The sequence below is a fragment of the Glossina fuscipes genome, unplaced genomic scaffold (genome assembly GCF_014805625.2).
Source record: "Glossina fuscipes isolate IAEA_lab_2018 unplaced genomic scaffold, Yale_Gfus_2 3, whole genome shotgun sequence".
Classification (NCBI taxonomy): Eukaryota; Metazoa; Arthropoda; class Insecta; order Diptera; family Glossinidae; genus Glossina; species Glossina fuscipes.
In genome coordinates, this window is record NW_023998417.1 from 1,180,526 (window position 1) to 1,205,996 (window position 25,471).

The 25,471-nt window shown below is 34.2% G+C and overlaps 2 protein-coding genes across 2 annotated transcripts in view; one reads left to right on the forward strand and one right to left on the reverse strand.

Moving 5' to 3' along the window:
- The window catches only part of LOC119635199 (pheromone-binding protein-related protein 6-like), a 142,680-nt gene that overhangs the window by 98,982 nt on the left and 18,227 nt on the right, over nt 1–25,471 (reverse strand). The gene's annotated exons all lie outside the window — the stretch shown is intronic.
- Nucleotides 3,872–15,891, forward strand: LOC119634463 (ATP-dependent RNA helicase p62-like). The gene is given in 8 exon segments (XM_038028677.1): nt 3,872–4,587; nt 6,653–6,710; nt 7,006–7,323; nt 10,190–11,046; nt 11,049–11,283; nt 11,375–11,613; nt 14,822–15,000; nt 15,073–15,891. Coding segments are annotated over 8 exon segments (2,844 nt in total). The 5' UTR covers nt 3,872–3,947; the 3' UTR covers nt 15,391–15,891.

Here is a 25,471-nt window from a genome sequence, read left to right on the forward strand (position 1 = left end):
ACACACACACACACACACACACACACACACACTCACACACATACACAATTTTATATTATATTCGCAGGGGCTAGAAGAACAACGAATTCGTATTCAAAACATTCCCTAGACTCGGAGCCAATTGGACATTTATGTGGTTGAAATGTATGCACGTACTGTGCCCCAGTGTCTGTCAATCAATATTCATTCACTGTATTTATCATCTACCGGGGACTATGCCATCAGTCATCAGGCATCGTGCCATCGTTCTGATAAGCTTTAGCTTCTGGGTACATATATGCTGTGCTTTTCATTGCAATACCGTAAAAATAAATTTATTGATAATAAATTTTTGATATTCTCTTTTTAATGCTACACACATACACACACCCTTAGGAGGTAAACTTTTATATATATATTTTTTCATTCTTTAACTCGACTTTTATTCTTATACAAATAGTTTCTTTTAGTTAGCAATTATGGCAAGAAAACTTTAATGATCGCATTCATCCTATAACGATTATTCGGTGGCTTAACGCAGCTTAAATTTCTTTTCCTTCAGTTTATTTTATAGATAAAAAATATAAACAAGGATATGAAGAACAAATTCAACGCAATAAATGCCATCTTTTCTAGCAATTATGTCAGCAAACATTGTCAGGAGAATGCCGAAATAGTACTACTTAGGCTCTTTTGTCGAGAAATTTTGAAATTTTGCAATTTCTTTGCAATTCGTCGCAAAAGTGAACCGAAACATTTTCAATAGCGCTTGTCATTGAGACAAAACATGTGGCTCTACCAAAATTTCATCAAAATATCTCAAACATTGCGACCTATAGCTTGAACACCAACTTACATAAGCACACATCAGACGGACAGAGGGACAGACAGACTTAGGTCAATTCAAATAATGATTCTGAATCGATCAATATAATAAAAGTTGGGCCCATCTTAGGCCCTTCTTCGTGCTACATACGACCGGACTAAGTTAATATGCCCCGTACCACAAATGATGTAGGGGATATATTTCTAGCTAGCATCGATCGCTAATAAATTTCATCAAAATTTTCAAAACAAAAGCTTGGAAAAATTATAGAAAATAAAAACACAAGTACATAATTTACATACACACATAATTTACATACATACATAATTTACATAATTTATTTACATACACTTTAACACCCACTAACTGAACATATGTAGATCGTATAGCGCTTTGTTAATTTTGGCATTACCGATGGCCCAGGTGAAATTGTAACTATAGCACATTTTGGTAAATATTTCTATGCAACTTTCCATCTTTCTTTGATTGTGAAACGAAATTTGCAAAGTAGATGCCAAATTTTAGCTTCTAGCAGTATAATGAACGGAATAAGTATTGGAGGAACAAACGCTTAACCGAGAAGAGGCAAGTAAGCGTCCTAAAGAATTGATGCAAGGTCAGGCGGATAAGCACATGATACCGAAAATGGTAGGCGAGCAAAGACATTGACAGATAGAGGGATACGTCCGTGACTGTATGTAGTGAAGCGAACGGGTGGTCAAAGGAACACACAATCTTTCCATCGAGCCTTAAGAAGAAGGAACAAGCAAATAAACACAAAGAAAGACGACGAACCTTTAGACTGGTCGGCGGAGTTTTAACGGCACCGTTGAAGCGGTTCATTTTGGTCGTCATGTTCACGTGTTCCCCTCCCTATCTCCGTATCCATATGGGTGGCGGAAAAGTTTCCTCGTAGTTTACTACTTGTATGTAATTTTACTTGTCAGGTCAAGGCAAGCAGGATGAATACGTCATATAGGCTCTTATCATTTAGCGGACCTCTAAGGGGATATAAGAGGACACTTTTGATATTCTTGTTGTATGCGAAGTACCGAGTAAATAAACTGCAGTGGAAAAAGTTTAAGCGTTTAAGCGAAAACATTTGGTGTCTGTTTCAGAAAGGAATGAAAGCATAGGTAGTTTGGAGAGATTTTTGTGAAATGCTGGAAGGTGAAATTCTATATACTGGGATCTGCAAAACTTGTTCCGGAGGATTCATTCTCAAACAATACCAAAAGCTTTCGGCGTCCACCATTCGATTGCTGTGGAACACATCAACTATTTTCAAATTCAAATTTTTTATTTACTACATGACAGAACTTTCCCGCCAACCTAATATATTAAATACTTTACACACACTGTCACATTAAAAACAACAAACACAATATGAATTTTGTGTCCAGTCAAGGTTACGCATTACTTGCAATAATAACGGGAAATACTGCTCAGTCCATACGCAACATTTGAGGACAAATATTAGGCTTAGTTATGATGATCAGAAAAAATTCTTCGCTTCGACGAAGTATGCTAAACTCGTGGCCACCACAGTATATTTAGCTTCTTACAGACAACCAAACACAGACATCTATAATGAAGATCGTGGAAGAGGACGGACACCTAGTTCGAAACTATATATGTATAACACTGCAGAGATACAATGTTCTTTGTAATTCTAAAAAATTTATAACAAGATTAATAATAAACTCGCACCTTTATAAGTCCAATGTAAAATTTAACATATTCTGCGGAAACGTTTATGTTAATCCATAGTGAATCCATAGTTGTTTGAGATTAAAGTCATTTGTTTCAACCTTCGTTTTTATGCCGGTAATAATGGTTTATTTACCCGTTTGTGCTACCAAACAATAACCAACAGATCCATCATAAAGTGTTCGTATATTCGAGAAAAAAAAAGAAAAGAGGAAATCTCTCCGTCCATTTAAACCTATTGCGTCCAATCTTAAAATCTGTTACATTTGAAGTTAATTAAATTGCACAGAAGCATTCATCGCAGTTGAAAAAGTGCGAATAAGACATAGAAAATGGATCAAGTTACGAAGATCAATAGCAAACATGACAGTGTAATAGGAGGCCACAGCATTTCGATTGTTGGTTCAGCCTACAATTACCATTAATTATTTGTATTTCTGTGTGTGTGTGTGTGTGTGTGTGTGTATGCAGGCATATCTATGTTTGCGTGTGTGTATGGTTATTAAATTTCATCATTGAAATTAAGATTTGAAACGGTCTCTCACATCAAATTTGTAGCGCAAATGACGACTTAGGCAAATGGCAGATAATATAATAACATAACCATCAAAGAAGAGCGAAAGTGTTAAATGTTAAGACTTTAATAGCGACAGTCGAAAGCTATTATTGATATCAAGCATAGTTATTTGTTTAATCGTCTTCCAGCCATCGTCACAATCAAATCGTAGCAAATTGTGCGACCCAAACATCGACTGTCTATTTGTCTTTCATAAAAACAGTGAGTATGCGCGTGCGTGCAATCTCTTTTACCGGTACTCCAACCTGAAGAAGTTGTGTTTCGTGCATGAAAACTAAAAGCATAAACAAAAAAAATAAAAAATAAACCTTTACACGCACACGATAACAACTTTGTTTTGTTAGTGTAATCAAAATGATGTGTCTTGAAGTGTTCAGCGTTTGGCACGCATCGTCGATATGTTTGTTTATCATTATTTGCATATTAATGCAAGTTATAAATGCTGCTAAATTGTCTAACAAATATTATCCGAAAGGTGTGGATTATTTTGAACACGAATTTCCCAGCATATTGGGTGCGTATATATATGTTGAAATTAATGTAAAATAAAAGTCATATAGAAATCATTGCTTAAATCTTTGAGAAAATATTATTAAAAATTCGCAATATTTTAAAGCCTAAAATGCATTAAGATTTCGGTATATATGTTTTTCTCGATCGCTTATATATCTATGAATAATGAAGTTCATATATTTTTATATAATTTCAGTTGATGAATACAATCCCCTGGATGTAACGAAACAACAAAGCAATTTTGATTACTTCGATGAGCCAGAGACAAAACCTCAACTCTTTCAGGGTGATATTGCTATAGATCCATTTACATATATTTCGTTTCGTTTGGGTGTCAATCCAATGAAACATCCAAACCGTCTCTGGCCGAACGCTACGATACCTTACGAGATTAGTTATCTTTATACGGATTACGAAAGGAAAACTATATTAAAAGCATTGAATACATTTAATTCACTTACATGTGTTAAGTTTGTACCATACGACGGTGAAGTTGATGATTATTTACTTATTACACCGCCCGAGGACGGACCAAAGGGCTGTTGGTCGTATGTAGGGAAAAAGGGTGGCGAACAAATTGTCTCTTTACAAACGGCGGATGAGAAAAGTGCTCATTGCTTTAGCAGTGAAGGTCGAATTATGCATGAGCTTATGCATGCAATCGGTATCTATCATGAGCAGTCACGTGCCGATCGTGATAATTATGTTAAAGTTCATTGGGAAAATATTGTTCCGAAATTTCGTAAAAATTTTAAACTCATTTCACGCAAACGTGGTAAATATGCGTTCGATTATGATTACAATTCCGTAATGCATTATGGCGAGTATTATTTTAGTAAGAAGAAGGGGAAAAAACCGACCTTGACACCTTTACAGCCCGGCGTAAGAATTGGTCAACGCAAAACATTAAGTAAAACTGATTGCTTAAAAATTAATGATTTATACGGTTGTCTTCGGGGCCGTCATGCAAAAATGTTTAAAAGTTTTTGTCATTTATTAGGCTTATAAAATGCAATTAATTACACAATATAATGGGCTCGTAAAGGCCTTTATTTAATGTTTTTAAATATATATATATATATGTGTGTGTGTGTGTACACGCGTGAGTTGAACAATTGAAAACGTTTACATCGTATATGCGAAATGTGTTACGTGCAATTAGATAAGTGATTATCGGAATTATCTTACAAATAAATCATATTGATTTGATTATTTAATAAGCGTATTATGGAAACATACAAGTACATATATGTGAAGAATAGAGAACTAAACTATAAACAACTTGTCATGAATCGAGAATTATCAAATTCAGATTTTTCAGTGTCTATTTAATTATTAAAATCCAATCCAATTAGTACTTGGTTTTAATACATTTAAATACTTAAAGAGCATGTAGTACGTAAGTAACAAAAGAGAAAGAGCTAAGCCAAACAATTTATTAGGCGTTCTTTACAAGTCATAAAAGATCGATTGTCTCACTTATTGATATCGTATGTAGGCAGTCTTGAGACTGTGCACAGCGTCATCTGTACGCCGTATTGTATCTGTAGATCTTCGGCTACTGATTACTTCAATACAATCGAATAAGAATTACTTTTTCACAGCCACACAATTAATTTGAAAAGTAATTTCTGTTCAATTCTCCACCAACTAAAAGGTCAACATTATTATTATTATTATTCAATTTAATTTTTCCAAAAAAAAATTGCCTTTCATTTTAGACTTTTATTCACAACAACTGCCAATATACAATCGGTTGTAGAAATTGATCTTCTAAAACCGAATATTTGAAGGAAATAACAGAATTCTGATAAGACAAAAAAAAAAAAAATTAAATCATGAACAGGAATTAAGTAGCAAAACAATTATTTAAACAACTATTGTACGACAAAGCAATTTTATGTAGACTTTTTTATAGTCGCAGTAGACGCCATGCTCGTACATAAGCATTGGAGATCGCTATTCCTTGTTTTTAGTTATGTAGTAAATGCACTTAATTTCAAGAAATGATTCAATATCACTATTATTTTTTTAGTATTAGTAAATATTTTCAACATATTCTAGTTGATATTGAAATAAATACTACCTGTAGTTTTCCCGAACGCAATAATCGCTTTAACATAGTCGTACTAATCTTATTTATAAATAATTTAGTTTACAGTCTATACACCGCTGCCTTGAATATCAAACAACAGTTTGAAAAGCCTTCAAAATTCTAAACTGTTTTCTTTGCTTACCCAAATGTATGGCGACACTGAAGCACTATAGCCATCATTTTTTCTACGTATTATCAATTCATATACATATACACAAACATACATGCATTTATAAAAGCGATTAATTGGTGGTGACGTTTCTTTCTTTTTATCGCGTCTCCTCTTCTCGGCAAGATTATCGTCGCACCAATTGAATTTATATGCTACCTTAATAAGCTTATGCAACGAATGCAATGACTCATGAAAAGAAACCAGAATTAAAAATTGGAAAATATTAATAAAAAATTTCAAAGGAAATTTCAAAGGGAATTGCAAACACTTATCGGAATAGGTGGGGGCAGCACATACGTTAACGTGTACTCAATGGGAAGCAGAAAAGTCGTTTACCTCGTGCGATCGATATTTGAATTGAATGTAAATTTTTGTTTACTTCTCGAAATATCGTTATATCCTCAGTAGGTTTCTCATTGAGTATATAGGAAGAAAAAAAAATCTACTTTTCACTTTACCAGAAGAAATCACCAAATTTTCTATACAAGTAGTCTTAGTAAATATTTCTTTACATCTCTTACATACAATGAACTCTTTGTTATTTTGAATCTTTGCGAGCTTTATTTACCGCCAAAAAAAAAAAAAAAAAAACAGAAAAAACATCAACTTGCCGCATATTTACATATACATTATACATACATGCGTTCTAAAACTTTTGAATTTTTTTTAACTATGCATTTTCGCTATCTAAACAGGTTTGCTTCTACTGTAAAAATGATATTGTTGTGGTAATCATAAACAAGCGTTAGGATTTTTCAATTGCTTTGGCAACTCTGAGGTAAATCCAACAAATTTACAATATTTGTCCATGCGTCATTCTGCTTTTGAACGAGGTTAGGTAAGAACATATACGGTTGTTAGTCGCCTTGCACGAGTTGCAAAAAAAAGGAAATTTTTTTGCTCAAAGTTTGTAAGGGTTCCAGATACCAGCGAATTAATTGTCAAATAGCAAAAGTAATAATAGCGTATTTATAATTTTGAAAATGTTTAAAATATTTGTGCAAAATTCAGCGATAAACTCGTGCAAAGAGATTAACAAGATAACGACATGTATAAGAAATCTGTTAATTTCATCATGTGAAGTGAAAAGTAATTCGATACGACGCCATTTTTTTTTTCTCTACAATTAACAGAAAACCTATCGAGGATTTCCAACATATCAAAATCAATAATAACCGCTTAGGTCAGTTAGAGCTTATAAGCCCATTATTAGGAGAGAATCGCAGATTAGCTATACCAAGCTCTAAGACCTGTTTGCGTTATACAAGTTTTAATAATCAATTTCATCGGCAATTTCATAGTTCAAGTGTGATATTTTTCCAAATCTCCGAAGCGGAACCATCACTTGGACAAAGTAACTTGGACGATAAAGCTGAAAGGATTTCTTCAATTAATCAAAAGCAGTCAACTTTATTGAAAGATTTACGTATCGAAGACAATTTTAATAACATGTAAGTACAAATTAATTAAATCAAGCAAGAAAAATCATTTAGGTGTGTATACTAAAGTGCCAGCGCATGAATTCAAAGCGTCATCAGTTTCTATTCCATCTTAAAACGTTCAAATTTTTTTTTTTTTTTTTCTCTACACTATATTCCGTTTGTCTGTACTTTCAAGCGCATTGTTGTTTTTGCTTATTTAATGTGAACACGTTTTAAAAAATTTATTAATAATTAACTTTTTCTTTTATGTGTGTTTAGAGAGTAGGAAACAAACAGTCATAGTAGAGCTCGCTTTTAGTTTTTTTTTTTTCGTTTTTTTCTTTTCATTAGAGAGAATATATTTCGTTACTCAATATTGTATTTACTAGATACACTCTCTCTTTCTCAAAAGATGTATCTCGTGTGTGTATAATTTGTTTGTAACCTAAAAGAAATTTCGAGTTTTTTTTTTTTTCATCGACTTGATTGCAGTGAAGTAGATTTCACATTTACTCACAGATAAATGCTATAACGTTAATGTCAATATGGTATAGGTAAACAAGTGGGGTAACGCTGCATCGCACTCGTGTAGGCAGTCAACGCATTGTATCTTTACGATGCTTACTTTATCCAAAACCTTGACAGTTCGACAAGTGTCCAAGAGATATTCAGATAATAAGGAAATTTACATTTGCCGAGCAATTGCTCGGGACAGGTGTTAGTTTTCCATAGCAAATGCTATTTAATATGTGTTTATAAAGCTAAGCGATTTATTATACCCGCCACTGAAGGGTGTGGATAAACTAATTTTGTTTGTTTCTTGTCATGAACGTAGCACCCAAAAAGGGAGGGCTTCAGGGACCCTAGAAAAGTATACACATAGTCTTGATTAGCATGAAATTCTGAATTGATTTAGCGATGTGTGTCCGTCTGCGCGTTGTTGGTACTCTCTTGGTCGTAAAAACGAAAATATCCATTCCAAATATGGTAGAAAGTTTCGGCACGCAGGTCCGTATTGAAAACGGGGCAAATTGGAGAATAGAATGCGAAAAGTATAGCGGTGTGATGGGTATGCGAGATTCGTCTATCGCCGAATCTAACTTTCTTACATATTTTATCTTCAAAATTAGTACGAAAGTGCGGGAAAAGATTTAGTTTTTCTTTTTATTTCTTTAATAATATTTATATATACTAATCAAACACGTGTCCTTACTTGCCATGCGCGATACTGGCTCAGAATAACAGATGAATAAGATTTAAAGATGCAATCAAATGGATGAATACTGAAATTTCTTTGATATGGGTACCACGTAGTAACCGTATTATTATAGGTGGATGTCGTATTTCAGAAATGATAATAATTCGCCGTGTGTCGAATTATGTTTGTATGTGTTGCTTGTTGTTGGTGTGAATCAAAGCCATTTGCGTCATTAAAGTTACTTAACGAAATTTCGCCGAAGGTTTTTGAGTCTGTTTATAGCTGAACAATAGCGAACAATAAAAATGTAGCCAAAATCTTAAATAATATGACGTTTAGCGGGAATATTATATGTCCACCGAATCTAGACCGAATCTATTCCATTTTTCAAACCCAACCAAGAATACAAATACGTTTTGGTTATTTCAGAAATTGTTGCAAAGTTTTGAAAAATTTAACATACCCTTTCCGTTTATGCATATAATTAAATTAAGTCCCGCAACACCTACACTATAGTACATTTTTACTTTGTGCATTTATTCTCCGTTGAAGGTCATGCAAACTTGGCTTGATTTTTATATATTGCATGTTAATATCAATATAAAGTTTGTAAGTATTTTCAAATTGTTCTGCAATAAAGTTACAATTTTTAAATTCGTTTCAAAGAAACTTTAATCACTTCATTATCGGTATTGTGTCAATAAATTGCATTAAATTGACATATTTCGTTTTTCTATTTTTTAACATGACATCATTATTTAATTTTTTATATGAAATATAACCTAAAATCACGCAAGAAAAGATCATGAAAGGTACGGAGTCATAAAGCCTACAAATAGCTAAAAGAATGACTTTCCCCTAACTACCTAATTTTCCCATTACGAAATTCAAGCAAAGCTAAGGCTATGACTGACCTGTGCCGTGCCTCTCCAGGATAACAGGCAAATTACGCTTAATGGTCTTACAGGTCGAAGGGAACCCAACACATTACCCGCTCCCGCCCACAGGTATCCGCTATAATTGCTAATGAGAGGAATGGATATTCGGAAAAGCGCATCAAAATCCCTTTAAAGCGTATAATGGAATTATAATATAATGTGCTTGCAAGAAATTCATTAACAGGGTGACGAAAACTGGCTTCACTTCCCAAGAGAAGCTCACGTATTATAATCTAGTAATTAATGCAAAGTAGTCTAGCCCTAGTATTACACAACAGTTTTTGCTTACCTGTATAGATATAGCGACAGTTAGGGAGAAAAATATATCCTTGCTGGGAGGTGGTGCGGATAGCCGAAATTGGTTTCTTCCGAAATATCTCACTTGATTAAAAAGAAAGCATGGTTATGGTTACCTATCTTCATAATTATCTCAAATAAAATGTGAAAAAAATACGTTGACTTTTAAGTCTTGATCTGTCGAACATTCTTGTTTTTCATAAACAAAAGTTCTTTCCATCAAAATTGTTGGTTGTATTTTATCGTTGTTCAGAAAAATTATTTTAAGTAATTTTGTGAAATTTTTTTTAATTCGTTCATATTATTCTATTATCGTGTGACTCTGCGTAATGCCTGACATAACTGTGAATAATAAATTATCACGGTCAGCAATATAAGCGAGGAAAAAATAAAAATATATATATGGTATAATAATCGAGCCCCGTATTTTTTTCCTTCTTTTTTTCCCCCTTCTTCAATTTAGGGCTCCTCATGACAAAACTTATGGTGGTGGTAGCCGTGGTGGGCGCGATGACCGTCGTGGTGGTGGTGGCGGCGGCGGCGGAAGCCGATATGGTGGCACCGGTAGCAATAAAACCGGAGGCGGTGGTGATTACCATGGCGTAAGAAAGGGCCGTGTTGAAAAGAATCGTGTTGAACGTGTAGGTCGTAGTTATGGCGGCGGAGATCGACGTGGCAGCGGTAGCAATACCCAAGATCTAACAGTTCGCAACATGGACTTCTCCAATCTACCACCTTTTAAGAAAAATTTCTATCAAGAACATCCCATCGTAGCCAATCGTCCCATTTATGACGTGCAGCGCTATCGTGACGAACATGAGATCACGCTACGTGGCAAAGCTCCGAATCCAATTGAAGATTTCAGTGAAGCTTATTTTCCCGATTATGTTATGAAGGAGATTAAGCGACAAGGCTATAAGGTGCCGACACCCATTCAAGCTCAGGGTTGGCCAATAGCTATGAGCGGTCATAACTTTGTGGGTATTGCCAAAACCGGTTCGGGCAAAACTTTGGGTTATATATTGCCAGCCATTGTTCACATTAACAATCAGCAGCCATTGAATCGTGGCGAAGGACCAATTGCTTTGGTTCTGGCACCAACCCGTGAATTGGCCCAGCAAATACAACAAGTAGCCACCGAATTTGGCTCGTCTTCGTATGTACGCAACACTTGCGTATTTGGCGGCGCTCCTAAAGGTGGTCAAATGCGTGACTTGCAACGTGGTTGTGAGATTGTCATTGCGACGCCGGGACGTTTGATTGATTTCCTAGCTGCTGGAGCCACAAATCTAAAACGTTGCACCTATTTGGTATTGGACGAGCTGATCGTATGTTAGATATGGGTTTTGAACCACAGATTCGAAAGATTCTCTCGCAAATTCGGCCCGATCGTCAAACTCTTATGTGGTCTGCCACCTGGCCAAAGGAGGTAAAACAATTGGCTGAAGATTTTCTCGGCAACTACATTCAAATTAACATTGGCTCGTTAGAGTTATCGGCAAATCATAACATACGTCAAGTGATTGAAATTTGCGACGAAAATGACAAAGAGACGAAGTAAGTAATAGAATTATGGCTCGAATATTTGATTAAAATTTTATTCAATTTATTTATTTATTTTCTTCCTCTCTTCATCTTTTCTTTATAGGTTAAAGTCACTTCTCTCACAGATTTATGATACTGGTGAAAATCCTGGTAAAATCATTATATTCGTGGAAACCAAGCGTCGCGTCGATCATTTGGTACGTTATATACGCAGTTTTGGTGTACGCTGTGGTGCCATCCATGGCGATAAATCGCAATCTGAACGTGATTTTGTTTTGCGTGAATTCCGTTCGGGCAAATCTAATATACTGGTGGCCACCGATGTGGCGGCTCGTGGCTTAGGTAAGTTATTACCAGTTATATGTTAAGTTCCCTTTCTTTGCAGCGTTAAAATTGTGCTTTTGTTTTAATGTTTTTTTTCTATATTCATTGTGTTTTTATTCTTACGTTCATTTTTTTGTTCCTTTTACATTAGAAGAAAAAAGGTGAAATTTTTTAAACCTCGACAATTCCATATTCATTAACACTTGGCCCCCCGTCATCAATCAAAAGAAAAAATTACATGGATAGTAGAGTGTACATAGACGTTTTTAGGTCTTTTCCCCGCCAGTGCTGCTTTAGTATTTTTAATGCGAACGTGGGCGACTCAATGTTAACATTATTGCACGTTAATGCAAAGCAAATTATTTTTCGGAAGTATTTTTGGGTTAAAGTAGTATACCCAAAGACTATAGAAATCGCGCATATCTAGGAACGATTGTTTGACTATGTATTCAAGTTAAAGATGGGCTCGAAGAATGAAATTTTGAAAAGAGGCGGTTCTTTTTTAGTGCTGTCATCAAAGCAGTATCTCTGGCAAACAAACTATCTAGATTTTACTCGCAGGCCAAAGACTGCGTTCGGCCTTGTCTTTAAACTGGCAATTGGGTATACTTTGCTATTACTGTAGAATTGCTGATGTTATTGGATTTAAATCAATCGAGTTTCACCCGATTTCGGAATAACATAACCTAACTTATTGCTTTTACCAAAACCAGACCAATATGACATTGTATTGCGTCGGTCCACTTGCCTTGATATTTAAATATTTGTTAAATTCAGTTTGAAAAGATTTCTGAGATATCGTCGTAACAAACCGAACGAATACATATCAATATATCTTCCCACATTCCCATAATGTTTTTTTTGTCCAATTTTGTAGCTTATTTTTTCGCTTTCCTCCTCCTGCATACATTAGCAGCATAGCATACGAAAAGTCCGGCGCATTTTTAAATATTTTAAGAAATTTATTGTATAAGAAAAAAAAAAAAAAAAAAAAGTGTGTCTTACATGGAACTTTCCTTTTTCCCCCTTTTCATCGTTTCAAACACGACTTTTTTTTTTTCTTTTCCGGTTCTCCTTTTTTTTATTTCGTTTACAGAGGCCAAAAGCATGTTGTATGGTGGGGATAAAATGTCAACATATATAAAACAATCTCAACTTGCACTTAAAACATAACAAAAATGTTAAAAAATTTATTGAATTCATTCATATATTCATAGTATATGAAAAGTTGAGTTCTCAATGCAATGCACTCTATAAAAGATGAAAGCGGCGGCAACGGCAGCGGCAACACTTTTTACCACAAGCCAATTGGAAAAAAGGGTGTGTCGTATACCGTATCACCACCGCTGACACTACGCAGACTTGGCACCCCAACGATTTCATATTTGCAATTCATAGGCGTGCCACAGAGATAAAAGGAGTACCTAAGGGAGGGGGTATATTAAAAGCTGTATAACATTATTATTTGTGAGTGTATAAATATGAGAGTAGCGATAACACAAAATATACCCACCACCTTGAGAGATCAATATCTAAAACGATGAAACGAGTTCTCATCGGAGCATATCTATCCCTATCATCACGCACCATCAGAGGCCTCTGCAGTAACAATCGAATCATTTGTTTGCTTTATGAAATGTATATGCGCAACTGTTACTTGAGTTTCGAAACACACACAGAAACGTGTTATTATAAAACTCTACTACTATTGCAGACCACTACAAAATCTAAAGTCTTTACCTGTGTTTTTTGATGGGGACACACACGAGAAAAGCGGCAGTAATACGCGTCGGAGTGCATTATCTCAGCGTGGAGTGCGAGAGAGAGAAAGAAAGAAAGAGAGAGAGAGAGAGAGAAAAGTGACAGGTGCAAGTGCTGATGACAGGAAACGAAAATAATTAGTTTGGGAAATTGCTAACTGACTTTGTTAATTGGCAGTCATTCACTACTCATGACGACGAACTGTGACTGTGACGGTTTTTTTTTTCCCCCCTCTCTATTATAAAATGCTCTCCGACAAGCACTTGGTATAAAAATCACACTCAGGCAACAAAAAGATAAACTACTAATAACGTCGTAGAGCTTGACAAAAAGCAAAAAACAAAAAAGAAAACAAAACAAAAAAACGATTATTTTCTACTAAGATGAAAGACTGTGACCTGAGACACAATTAAATAATTTTCGAAAGTGATAAAAAAAAAAAGAAAAAAAAAGAAAAAGAGAAAAATTCAAAGTAAAATACGAGAAACCGTACAAAATAAAACATCGAACGTTATTTAATAAATATTGCCTGTGCTACGTTGGTGTGATTGTGCAGAAGGAACTGATGCTCGAGCCGTAAGCGCACACAATTCCCCACACAAAGTTGATGGCTAATGTGCGCAACACTTTGAATACTGTCTTCAAGTGGTGTGAGGGTCGGGCGTCATCTAGTCTACAAACTCTGCAAAGAATTCCAATAAATCTGCTGCTTCTGTGTGTCTAGTTAAAAAAGGTATCATTTAGGAAATTGATCCGTTGCAACGCGATTAGTTTCTTTAATAAATACTACAGGCTCTTCAACTTCGTCGTAACGCCTTCTTCAAATATAGACATATATATATATATATATATATATATATATATATAACTTCAAACACACAGTTTCATTTCTCAAAATACGAACGAAAGCTAAGCGACGAGTGAAGAGTTTGCCCTATACACAAAATACATACAAGGTAAAGTACAATAAACTTTCTTTTTTTTTTTTTTTCTTCCTTTTAAGTACATAATTAGTGAACCATCCATAAAAGAAAAAAAAATTTAGAAAAACAACAACAACATATCTAAATTCGTTTTTCATAATCAATAATACCACAAAGAAAGAATAATTATTTCAATTGAAACCTTGCTTCCAAAGTAAATATTGTCAAGCGTCATCATTTCATGATTCTTCGTTTATATATATATATATACATATATATATAAAACATAAACTATCAAAGAAAAAGGGTAAAAAAAAAAAAAAATAATAATAAAATTTGCTCTCTATTTTTTCTAGTCCTTATTAATTATATATATGAAATGTTTTTTCCAATTATGCCAAATTTCGATTCAATTCAATTCAAGCAGCTTTACATTTATCATTTCACTTGAATTTTTTTAGCTTATTTAAATAATTTCATTAATGAATTTTTGCCATAAACATTTTTTTTTTATTATATGTCGATCCTGTGTGTGTGTGTAGATGTTGATGGCATTAAGTATGTGATTAATTTTGATTATCCGCAATCATCGGAAGACTATATACATCGTATAGGACGCACCGGCCGATCAAATACTAAGGGAACTTCGTATGCATTCTTCACCCGCAATAATGCCAAACAATCGAAAGCTTTGCTTGAAGTGCTCAAAGAGGCTAATCAAGTATGTTTTGCGGAAGCATAACTAGCCAAAGTAAACTAAATTTTAAATTGTCTTTGTTCTTTTAATTTTTAGGAAATCTGTCCTGGCTTAGAGAGTATGGCCCGTAATAGTCGTTTTGATGGTGGCCGCTCTCGTTACGGCACGATTACTGGTGGTTCACGTGGGAGTGGCACTTTTAAAAAGGGTTTCATGAACAATGGTAGCGGTGGTGGCAGCGGCGGTCGCGGTTACGGCTCCAACAATGGCTACGGCAATAACAACAATAACAATAACAATTACGGCAATGGAGGTGGACGCAGCAATGGTTATAATAATGAGAATAATTATGGCCGTGGTAACGGCAATCAGAGCAGTAGTAGCGGTTCCAGCAGGCATACTCGTTTTGATTAAACATACCCTTTTTTTTTTTACCAGCAATTAGTTTGTAAGGCTTTATTTTAAAATTAATTTTTTACCTACTTATACCTACATATAATAATGACCGAATACTTGTATGTTAAACATCATCATTGATTCATCATAACACTACCGACTAGACTTATAGATGAGGAAGCATATATATATATATACGTATATAGTTTTTTTTTTATTTTAAACACAACACAACTTAAATGGTTTCAGATGAAACTCAAATGCCCACCGCTCTCTCTCGTGGGCTGAATTAGGGTTACATTTGAAATTCTTTTCAATCAGCAAAAAGCGAAGCACAAACAGCTTAATTTTTATTAAGTTAGTTTTTAAGTTATTACAACAAAACTGAATTTATTGGATAAGAACAAAAAATAGAAAAACTAACTCTATATAGATTTATAGGATTTTGCTTAGGTTTGTGGTATTCTGCCAGCAAAAAAAAAAAAAAATAAAAATAAAATAAATAAAAAACTTGTAAAATAGAAAAGGTAACAACACAGAATGACTGGATGTGTTCTTAAAAGCTAAGCTATTCTAGCTATTTTGTCCCACCACCACACCATCATCTACACCTAATTTTGCAAACAATTTCAGATTAGTTTTTAGATTTTCTTCAAAACACTATTTTTTCGAGAAAATTCTCAAAAGTATTCTATACTTGCTTGCAAACTTGTCTGTGTTGTTACAGTCTGTATATCCGACTCCCTATAAGTGTAGTAATAAAAATTTTAAGCACATTTACACAAACAACTTTAACGCTAAGTGTTCACATTTTGTAAATGTGTTGTTCTCTAGCAGTAATTATCGTATTTTTAATAAATATCTGTATATTTTCATCCTTCTTTTATCAAATGGAAAAAAAACTCTCAAATAATTTATTTCTTTTTTTTCGTTTTCATATCGAAATCGAATGAAATCTTTTTTGTACATAAAAAAAAAAAGGAAGAGATATATATACAAATATACATAGTAAGAGCAATTAGCATACATGAAAAACTTTGAAATAAACGTAAAAAAAAACAGCATCTATTGTCGACTTCTATATATATATATATATCAATTTTTCTCAATCAATAATTTTGTCAGGTAGAAAAATGATCGACATTTTTGCAAACACTTAATATGTGATTGTAGCTTGAAACAAAATCAACGTAGGCCGTTGTAGATTCCTTCTTCTTTTCTATACTTCTTGCATGTCAACCTGTGTTTAAAGTGTCTTTATGCAAATTTGAGGAGGAAGAGAGCTACTCTGTACCAACGGTGCATGACTTCGTTTTATAGCTTTATATAAGTACGAATACAGCTTTCCATAAGTCACTTTCTCAAGTAGGCATGAGCATATAAGTGGCAGAATAAATAAACACACCTCGTAGTGAAAGCTCTAGATATTAACGCATTGGTGTACCAGCCAACAGCTATAAAAGCAGCGCGCAAACAACGATCTTTCTTTTAGTTGCTCAGTAGCAGTTGAACGGACAGGTAAGTAAGGAACCCTTTAAGTAGTAGTAGTTTGCCGTCCTGTCCGTCCGTTTGCATCATTATCTTATAGATTCTCGACCCGAAAGGATATGTTAGCTCTGCCGCTAACCAGTGGTTGGAAGTTAGGTATTGTCCATCTCTCTGGAACAAGTGGCGCCCGAGGAGGGTCCCTCCGATTAGAAGGAAGAAGAAGAAGAAAAAAGTATCAAGACAGAGCGTGTATATCGTTGACTTAATAAAGGGAAAGAAAAGAGAAAAAACCAACATGGTGCACACATCGTGGATCTATAATCTCATTGTCAGTCAAGCCCTTCGATAGCATAACCAACCCAGCTCATGACATCACTAGTGTCAGAGGTCCAGCATCAAGTTGCGTGGTTGAATCCAAACACGACGCTTTCATCAAACAAGCTCCAACGAAAAAAAGAGACAACGCGAATTAAGAGAATTCACCAAACACCGTGCGATGACGTTAGAGATAAGTTCAAATCCAGTGAACCCGCACGAAAAAGAAGGTTGCTGGATATAACTAGCCACGGCGTGACCAAGGATGCCACCTCATATGGCACCTTAATACCATCCACATCAGAGGCGACATGCAAAACATGGTGTATGCCTCGGCTTTTTAATTCTCATAGATTCGAATACACTTGACGAAATCGCCGAAGAATCCTTGCCTGTTGATGGCGGAATACCGTTACCACCCCCACGCAACGATTGTGGATGGCAAGCCCAGCCGAAACATCACAGTGTTTATCAACGGCTGGTAGCCGAATTTTTTAGTACGGGCAAGCATGGGCGAATTTCTCTCTCACGAGATGGTTTTTGGTATCGGGTCGTGAGAGCCCGATCTGTACAATACAGCAGACACTTGTTAATTTCCGACGTGAGAGGGAATATAACCAAGCAGATTTCCTTACCCGTTCCGAATGTTAACGGAGTTGTTGTTCAAATGTCAATAAAAATTATCTAACTTATATGTAACTCTAGTTAAGCTCATTAAACTCTAAGTTCTTACATTCAAACAGTTTCATTTTCGCAACACAGTTAGACGCGGATAAAATTTCTTTAGTAGAAAGAAAACAAGGCTGCCCACTAAATACGTGTTGGTCTTTTCTTTCCCTACGAAGTAACTTCGCAAAGAAGACCATTTTGTGCTCTTCTGGAATTCCACAAATACATATTTGGTTTAATACAAAAATACGAAGATTTCATTAATTTAACGAATAGATTTCTTGGAACGGATCGCCGGACAACCCTGAGCGTCACCCCCGTTACGGTATATATCACCATACCCTCGATTGTTAATTGAAGATTTTCCATTACACTTTGATTTTCTCCTATTAACGACATTCTTGAAATTGGAGAGTAAAGCTTGCTAGTATCTCATATACTTCTTTTGCCTAAGGGTATCTAAAATCGATATTGCCAAATAAAATCTCGATTGCCAACGCGGAACTAAGCACATGTAATTTTCCTTGCCTTTAGATAGACCGATCGATTCAAGATAGCTTGTTTTTTGATCATTAAATGTGCAAAAATTTGAACACATATTCTATGGCCAATGTCGTATCTGTACAAAAATGGCAAAAATTGACCACGCCTACCTAGTATTATAAGATCGAATATTAATTTTTTTTTCAATATCTTTATAAGACGCCGAAATATGCTTCAAAAAACCCTTAACGTACATAAATTCTTGGTCAATTTCAAGATTGGAATGCAACTTGAAATGTCCGTCCGTTAGTCTGACCAATTGTGTAGTAGTAGTTGTGAAGATATCGCCTACAAATTTGTAAAAACGTTCGGAAATGATTTAAACTTTTGCAAGGACACGCCTACAACGTCCAAATGTCTATGCGAGAGAAACTGTTATTGTGAAAATAGATAAAATCCATACTATAGAGAGCATGAAAATTTCGTTCTTATACTTATTTTGTCTTTTTAGGATAACGCTGCTAATGGATATAAAAGATTCGGTTACGACCAGAAATATAATTTTCTTACTTGTTTACTTATGCGTGTATTTTCTATTATTTATTTTTTTTTTTTTTCAATGTCATTTAGTTATCAATTGTCTTAGCAGCGACGCGAACGAAGTATGATGAATACTGTCTACCTTTTGGCAGACACAGAAATTGTGGGCCTACGCACAGTAAATGAACTTCACGTCAGTAAAATTTACGGAAAGCATATTCTGCCCAATATAGAAGAAAATCAGTGCGCAATGACGGAACAATGCTTCGAATCGAATATCTTATGCCGTTCTTTTTTAATAAACGTTTTGTTTTAACCAAAAAAGGTCTCTTAAAACTTGACTGTAATATTAATATGATTGACAAAATATTTAGTACTTTTTTAATGGAGTGCGACTGAATTTAAATGGAAAGGCGTACGGAGGTATTACAATTTTTCTGACTGTCTAATGAAGGACGGATATTGAAGAATAAATAAATATGAAGTGTTCATTTTTTATTTATTTTTTTTCTTTATACTAAAATGAAATTTAAACTCTTTACAGTAAGTAAACGAATACTTATTGAATTTATTGTAAGCGACAGTAATTGTATGAATGGAGCCAACACCCTGCTTTTTATATTATGAATGTCTATATATAAATGTATGGGTGTTCCAGATAAATGATGCTGTGCTCGTTTGGCTTATATAATATGTACCCTGCTTTGCTTTCCTTCGTATTCGTTATGCACGATGGTAGGAGGGCAGATAGCTGTTCTTACCAAATTGCCGTCACTAGAGCCATTACCGAAAGCGGAAATAATGTCAAATATCATTAAAGAAAATCACAAGGAAACTACATCAACATTATGTAAAGATATTGCAACGATACTGAAAGTTTAAAGTATTGTTATTATAGGAATTATTTATTAAATTATGATAGTAGAATAAATTTATCAACGCTTTGGTAACTTATACTAGCCCTAGCTCTTTAAATCAAGAAAAATCTTATATAGATAATCATTTTCTTTGCTTCCCAAAGCATTCTTCCTAATGATCAACAATCTCTTACATATATCGTAGGTGAAATGTTTTCCACGCAGTCTTCTTCTGTAGGCGGAAATTAGCGAAATAGATAATAAAGCGAGTAAAGAAGACTAATGGCAGACAATGGCAGACAGGGGTCAAGCATTCGCTTTTTGAGGTTTTTTTACACGAACTCTTCTTAGTAAAAGTTTTCCTTTTCAATATTTTGAGGGCGCAAGTGACTTATGGTGATTTGTGCTTTTTCTTGAAAGACCAGTACTGAGATTCAGAAATCTAGAATACCCGATCTGCAAGGGGTTTTAAAACATTGTTTTTGTATTTTTGCAACCTTTCTTTCGATTCGCTGGCAGTCGTTGAGAAGAGGGGATGTACAGCTCGTATACAATTTCTACATATTTTACCGGTTAAGAATCTAATAACTATGCTTTATTGTTTCGATTGTGGCCTGGATGATCGCGGGCACCGAAATTGCATTTTTCAAAGTATTGCTCTTCATCCAAGTGTTGCGGATTTATTAAGCGATTCGAGGAAAAGATTATGCTTTGTGTCGTCTCTCTTTCTTCTTCGCAATCGAGGAGAAATCACGAAAGTATTTAATATTTAGGTTTATGCTGCAACCGATGTCGTCACTTCAGACATTGCAAAATGGAATATTAGATTTCTTCGATCGGTGATGTCGAGATATACTTTTCTATGTTCTGTTCAATATTATTTTTCAGTTTATTGGCAAAAGGTGAAAACTTGCAAAATTTAATTAATGCTTTAACGTCAAAGCGATGGATGATATGTAAAGTGTTTCTTGATTTTAAGTCAAGACGTAGAATGGTTACAAAAGTAATCTTCAAACCTCATTAGACGAAGCATTTTCTAGCAACCTCCCCCTTTATAAAGAAAACTGTCAATTTAACTTTTTAACAATTAAAAAAGCAACAAAATGAAAAAGAAACGGTTGCAGTCTAAACCGAATCATGTGAGTACTCATTAGTTGTTTTCGTTATTATTGTACCTGGTAAGGGTAAAGATGATAAGTTGCATTAATGATAATAATATTTAAAAACGCATTGTTAGCATAGTTTTACCAGCAGCTTCCTTCCAATGTACAGTAGCAGTTATTACGCAAGGCCTATAACGCAATATGCTGTCTTGCAATTCAATATTAACGCAATGTCACTTGAGGTCGGCAAGATCAAAGAACTGCTACAACAACTATTTTACGCGGAAACGCAAATTATGGGCAGATCTAACAAGTGGTTTAAATGGTTTGAATTTTGTCTGACCAATGCACACACAGAAAGCATCTAAGTTCTATCCTAATAACAACAACAAGAGGCGCTTGGAAAAATATCTGTTTTATCGCAGCTTTGCGTTGCGTTACATGCATTTGATAAATTGAATATACCCGATGTGTTGTTATAGTTCTGGCAGAAGCAGAAAAGAAAGAGAGCGAGCAATATTTGAAGTCGTAATTTTCGTGTGCTGTTGAATTTTTCAGCTAAAGCCAAACTAAAGTGGAAGCCATGGTCATTATGTAGCGAAACAAGTTTGACGTAAAAGGAAAATGATCTCTTAGAGAAAATCAAAGTTTGTACCACATTAAGCAACAATGAAGCTAATACAATCTTTTTCCTTTTTTTTTTTTTTACTACGAAAAGATGAGAGTATGCTAACTTCATCACATTACTTGCACGAGAAAAACTGAGAAATGTTAAAGACCGCTATCTAAGATATTCTATTAAAGATTTTGTCGAATATTACATATATCGTCGGTTGATATCGGTAAAAACTCGTTAAGTACATGAAGAGATTCAACATAATGATGACTTTGCATTACCGAGCTCATGTTTAGATAGTAGGATAGTATTGTCGCACTAAAATGCATCATAAGTGTATCACGGTATTATTCGGTTCACCCTCTTAGTTCAAGTCAATAAAAACTCATTCACACTCTCAATATTTAATACAAGTTACACATCCAGAGCATGTGTAAGTTTCCTGATTTCTCTTGACTTAGTGCTCGTTTAAGGATAAGCAAAACATACATATATATGTACATAATGGAAATATGCTACTTGCACTACTATTGCTTCGGACCAGCACATATATACATATATATACTTATACATATCTACCAAAGTATATAAAATTTGTTGATGTTCTGCATATGTAGGTTAAAGGGAAAACTACTTTTCAGCCAGTTTGGTTAGCTCGAGCTCGAAAGCCTTCTTCATGTTAAAGAGATTTTAAATACAAAGGAAATTTGATAATTACCTTAATGACTGTAGAGGAGAGAGCACGTTCCCATTTTCAATGTAATATCAAGTGTACTCGTACTTTCACTAATTTACATTACTTTATTGTTTTCATTTCAATGGCAATGCAAATGACTTCAATAGATCTTTTAAAAATATTGCTAGTTTAATGCTGGCATTTATAAATAGCCGTAGAGTGACAAAAATTATGATTTCCCAAATGGAACCGTAAAAGGCAATACAAGTTACAGAAATTCGCTTATATTCAATTTAAGCAAGAGATGGATAGCATTCTTTAACTAATTTTCAAGAGGAGAAAAGAATTGCAATTTAATTTGTTAAGCATTTCTCCAATTTGTTCCTATACTTAATCGTTACGTAAGGGTGATGTCAATCTGTTTATTATCAAATTCCTTTGTAAACATTCTGGACTGAATTCCTTATGCGAATTCTTTATACGAATTAACGAATTGATTATTTTTTTTTGTAGTAAAATATTTTACCTTCTTTTTTCCATTTAAATCTGTTATTGCCTTAAGCACTGGAAATTGTATTCTCTCTTTCTCGTACATTAATCAGGTGATAAAGAATTTCAAAAGAACGGATATATTAATTTACATTTGAGGGTCGTCTCAAAAAATCACATATAGGTAAGTATGCGAAGCAAAGTAAAAATGAACATTTTTCTCTATTTTCATGTAGACGATGTAGACGATGTCCGTACGTACAGCTTCTAGTGGATTATCATTGTATAGTCTTTTTATATGCTTCATTACCTAAGAGTGAGGGGGGGTACATTCATTTTATCAAAACGTTTGCAACGCGAAGAAGGAAGCAGCAAAGAGACCTCACAAAGCATATATATTCTTGATCAACATCAAATTCTAAATCGATTTAAGTATGTCCGTCAGTGCAAGGTCTGTTGTAAACATTCTCCTGGCCGTAAAAATTAAGCTTCAAATTTGGCAAAAGCATTGCATCTATACAAATATGGGAGAATTTGACCACGCCTACCCAAGATTATAGTGTAGCAAAATTTAATTTTCTTTTCAATACCTGTAGAAGGCGCAAAGAGAATCTTTAAAAACCCCACAAAATATATAAATTCCTACCTAGATTCAAACTTGGAATGCATCTAAACATGTCCGCCTGCTCGTCTGTTCATCTATCTATCTGCGCACTACTACTTTTAGTAAAATAGTTACTTAAAGTAAAAATTCTCAGGTTAGCAAAAATGAAAATATTGCCTACAAATTAGCCAAAGAATTTGAGAAGACACGCCTACAACGCCCACACATCTATGCGACAAAATCCTTTACTTTACTACAGATCATGAAAATTTACTTCTTTAAAACTTTATATTATCGACTGCTAATTTGGCAGAGAGAGAGAGAGAGAGAGAGATAAACTTACGGAATTCAACGCAATTTCACTGAAATTACATGCTTTTGTTGATTTCATTTATATTATGCGACGAAACATTTGCTAATGTTACGAAAATACCTGGATGCGGCTTATTGGATTATGGACTTATCGTTGTAACACACACACACACACAGAGAGTTTATACCCATCCGCTTACATATATATATACGTTTTGTCAATCATAGATTGAAAAATTTATCGATCATAAGATTCTTGACATAAGCTGGCCACTGAAATCACTAAAATATTCTCAGTGTAAACGCTTACATATATGTATGTAAATGTGAGCATTTAACAATTTCATGAATTTTTTAAATAAACCTCGTAGAAATAAACAGGTTTTAGTAAAGCAGAACACCCAACGGCCAATTTCGCTTTAATCGAAAGTATTTTCAATGGCCACTGAATGCTTTGCTCGTTTTACTTTATTCATAATGTTGATAAACTTTCATTTAATTTTTAATTGACAGGTAACACGGTCAATATGTTTTTATCGAGACCACATTTAATGGAGCTGTACAGTAATTTTACTTGTTGTTCTTGTTGCCATTGTCACATTTATATAGACTGTTTTATATATATATATATATATATATAAGAGAATGTCTTTCTTTATATACCGTTCGGAAATTGCTTTCGAATTCATGTGGAAAAATATTTAAGTTAAAAAGAAATGATCTCCTTTTTCCCGAAAGTTTTATTCGCTTTGTTTAATATTAAAACAATTAAAGTTGAGTTTTTTGACGTCCATTAGGTTTAGCGTTTCTGAGTTTTATATAAAAGAAAAACCTGAGAATAAGTAAAACGACAATGGAAATGAAAAATCGACTCATCGATAATGTCTTTTGAAACCAAATAAAGTATGAAGCATTTTTTATCATATCGATCGAATTCCAGAAGGAATAAAAAATTGGTGTTTTGTTCATTACTGATGGTAGACTATAGTAGATAAAAATACAAAATTTTAAACGCATATTCTATGGACAACACTGTAGTATTTGAACAAAAATGGAAAAAATTGGTCACGCCTACCCCATAGAGTATATAAATTCTTGATCAGTTTCAAATTTGAGACGCACCTAAATATGTTTGCCTGTTCGTCTGTCCACCCTGCTTGTCTGCTCAACTGTGCAGCATTTGTGGTAAGCATTCTCCCGTTAGCGAAACTGAATTCCAAAAGAATTAAACTTTCCAAAGGACACGCCCACACGCCAACGTCACACTAACTTTTATTTTGAATATAGAAAAAATCAGCCCCGGTCCATCCAATATTAAAGAGCATGAAAATTTACTTCTTTTCCTTTTTTGTCCTTTTTAGGATAATGGCGGTACGTATGAAAAGGCTACGGTCACGACCAAATATAATTTTCTTCTTCATTTATATTCCTCTGGTTATTTGATTGTCTTTTTCCCGTTCAAAATCCTAATAATACCTATGGTCTCTTTAAGTTAAAATTCTTCAATCTTGAAATAGCGTGCTTGGCTTTCCAATGAAAACAGACGCATTCTTAAGCATATTAAAAAGTAATCGAACAATGTACAAATTGATGTTGAATTATGAATACATGATTTTAGAACAAAACAAGTAACGTAGTACGCCTTCTTTTCCGCATTTAAAAATATAATAATAGCATTTTATATAAAGGAATCCGCTCCTTACACAAATGAAAAGGATATCAATTCTATTGTGCCTATGCCTCTCTATATTACAAGTTTTATATATGTATGTAAATTATTGTTACCTTAAACTTATCTACACTTTTTAATCGTTTACTCCTCAAAGAATATTGGTTTTGTTCTTGTTGTTATTGTTATTGTTATCGTGAAATCTTTTTTCTCCCCAATTTTATAGATCGCCAACCCAACGAGATTGTAATTTATAATATTTTAGCAAATGCTTTTAT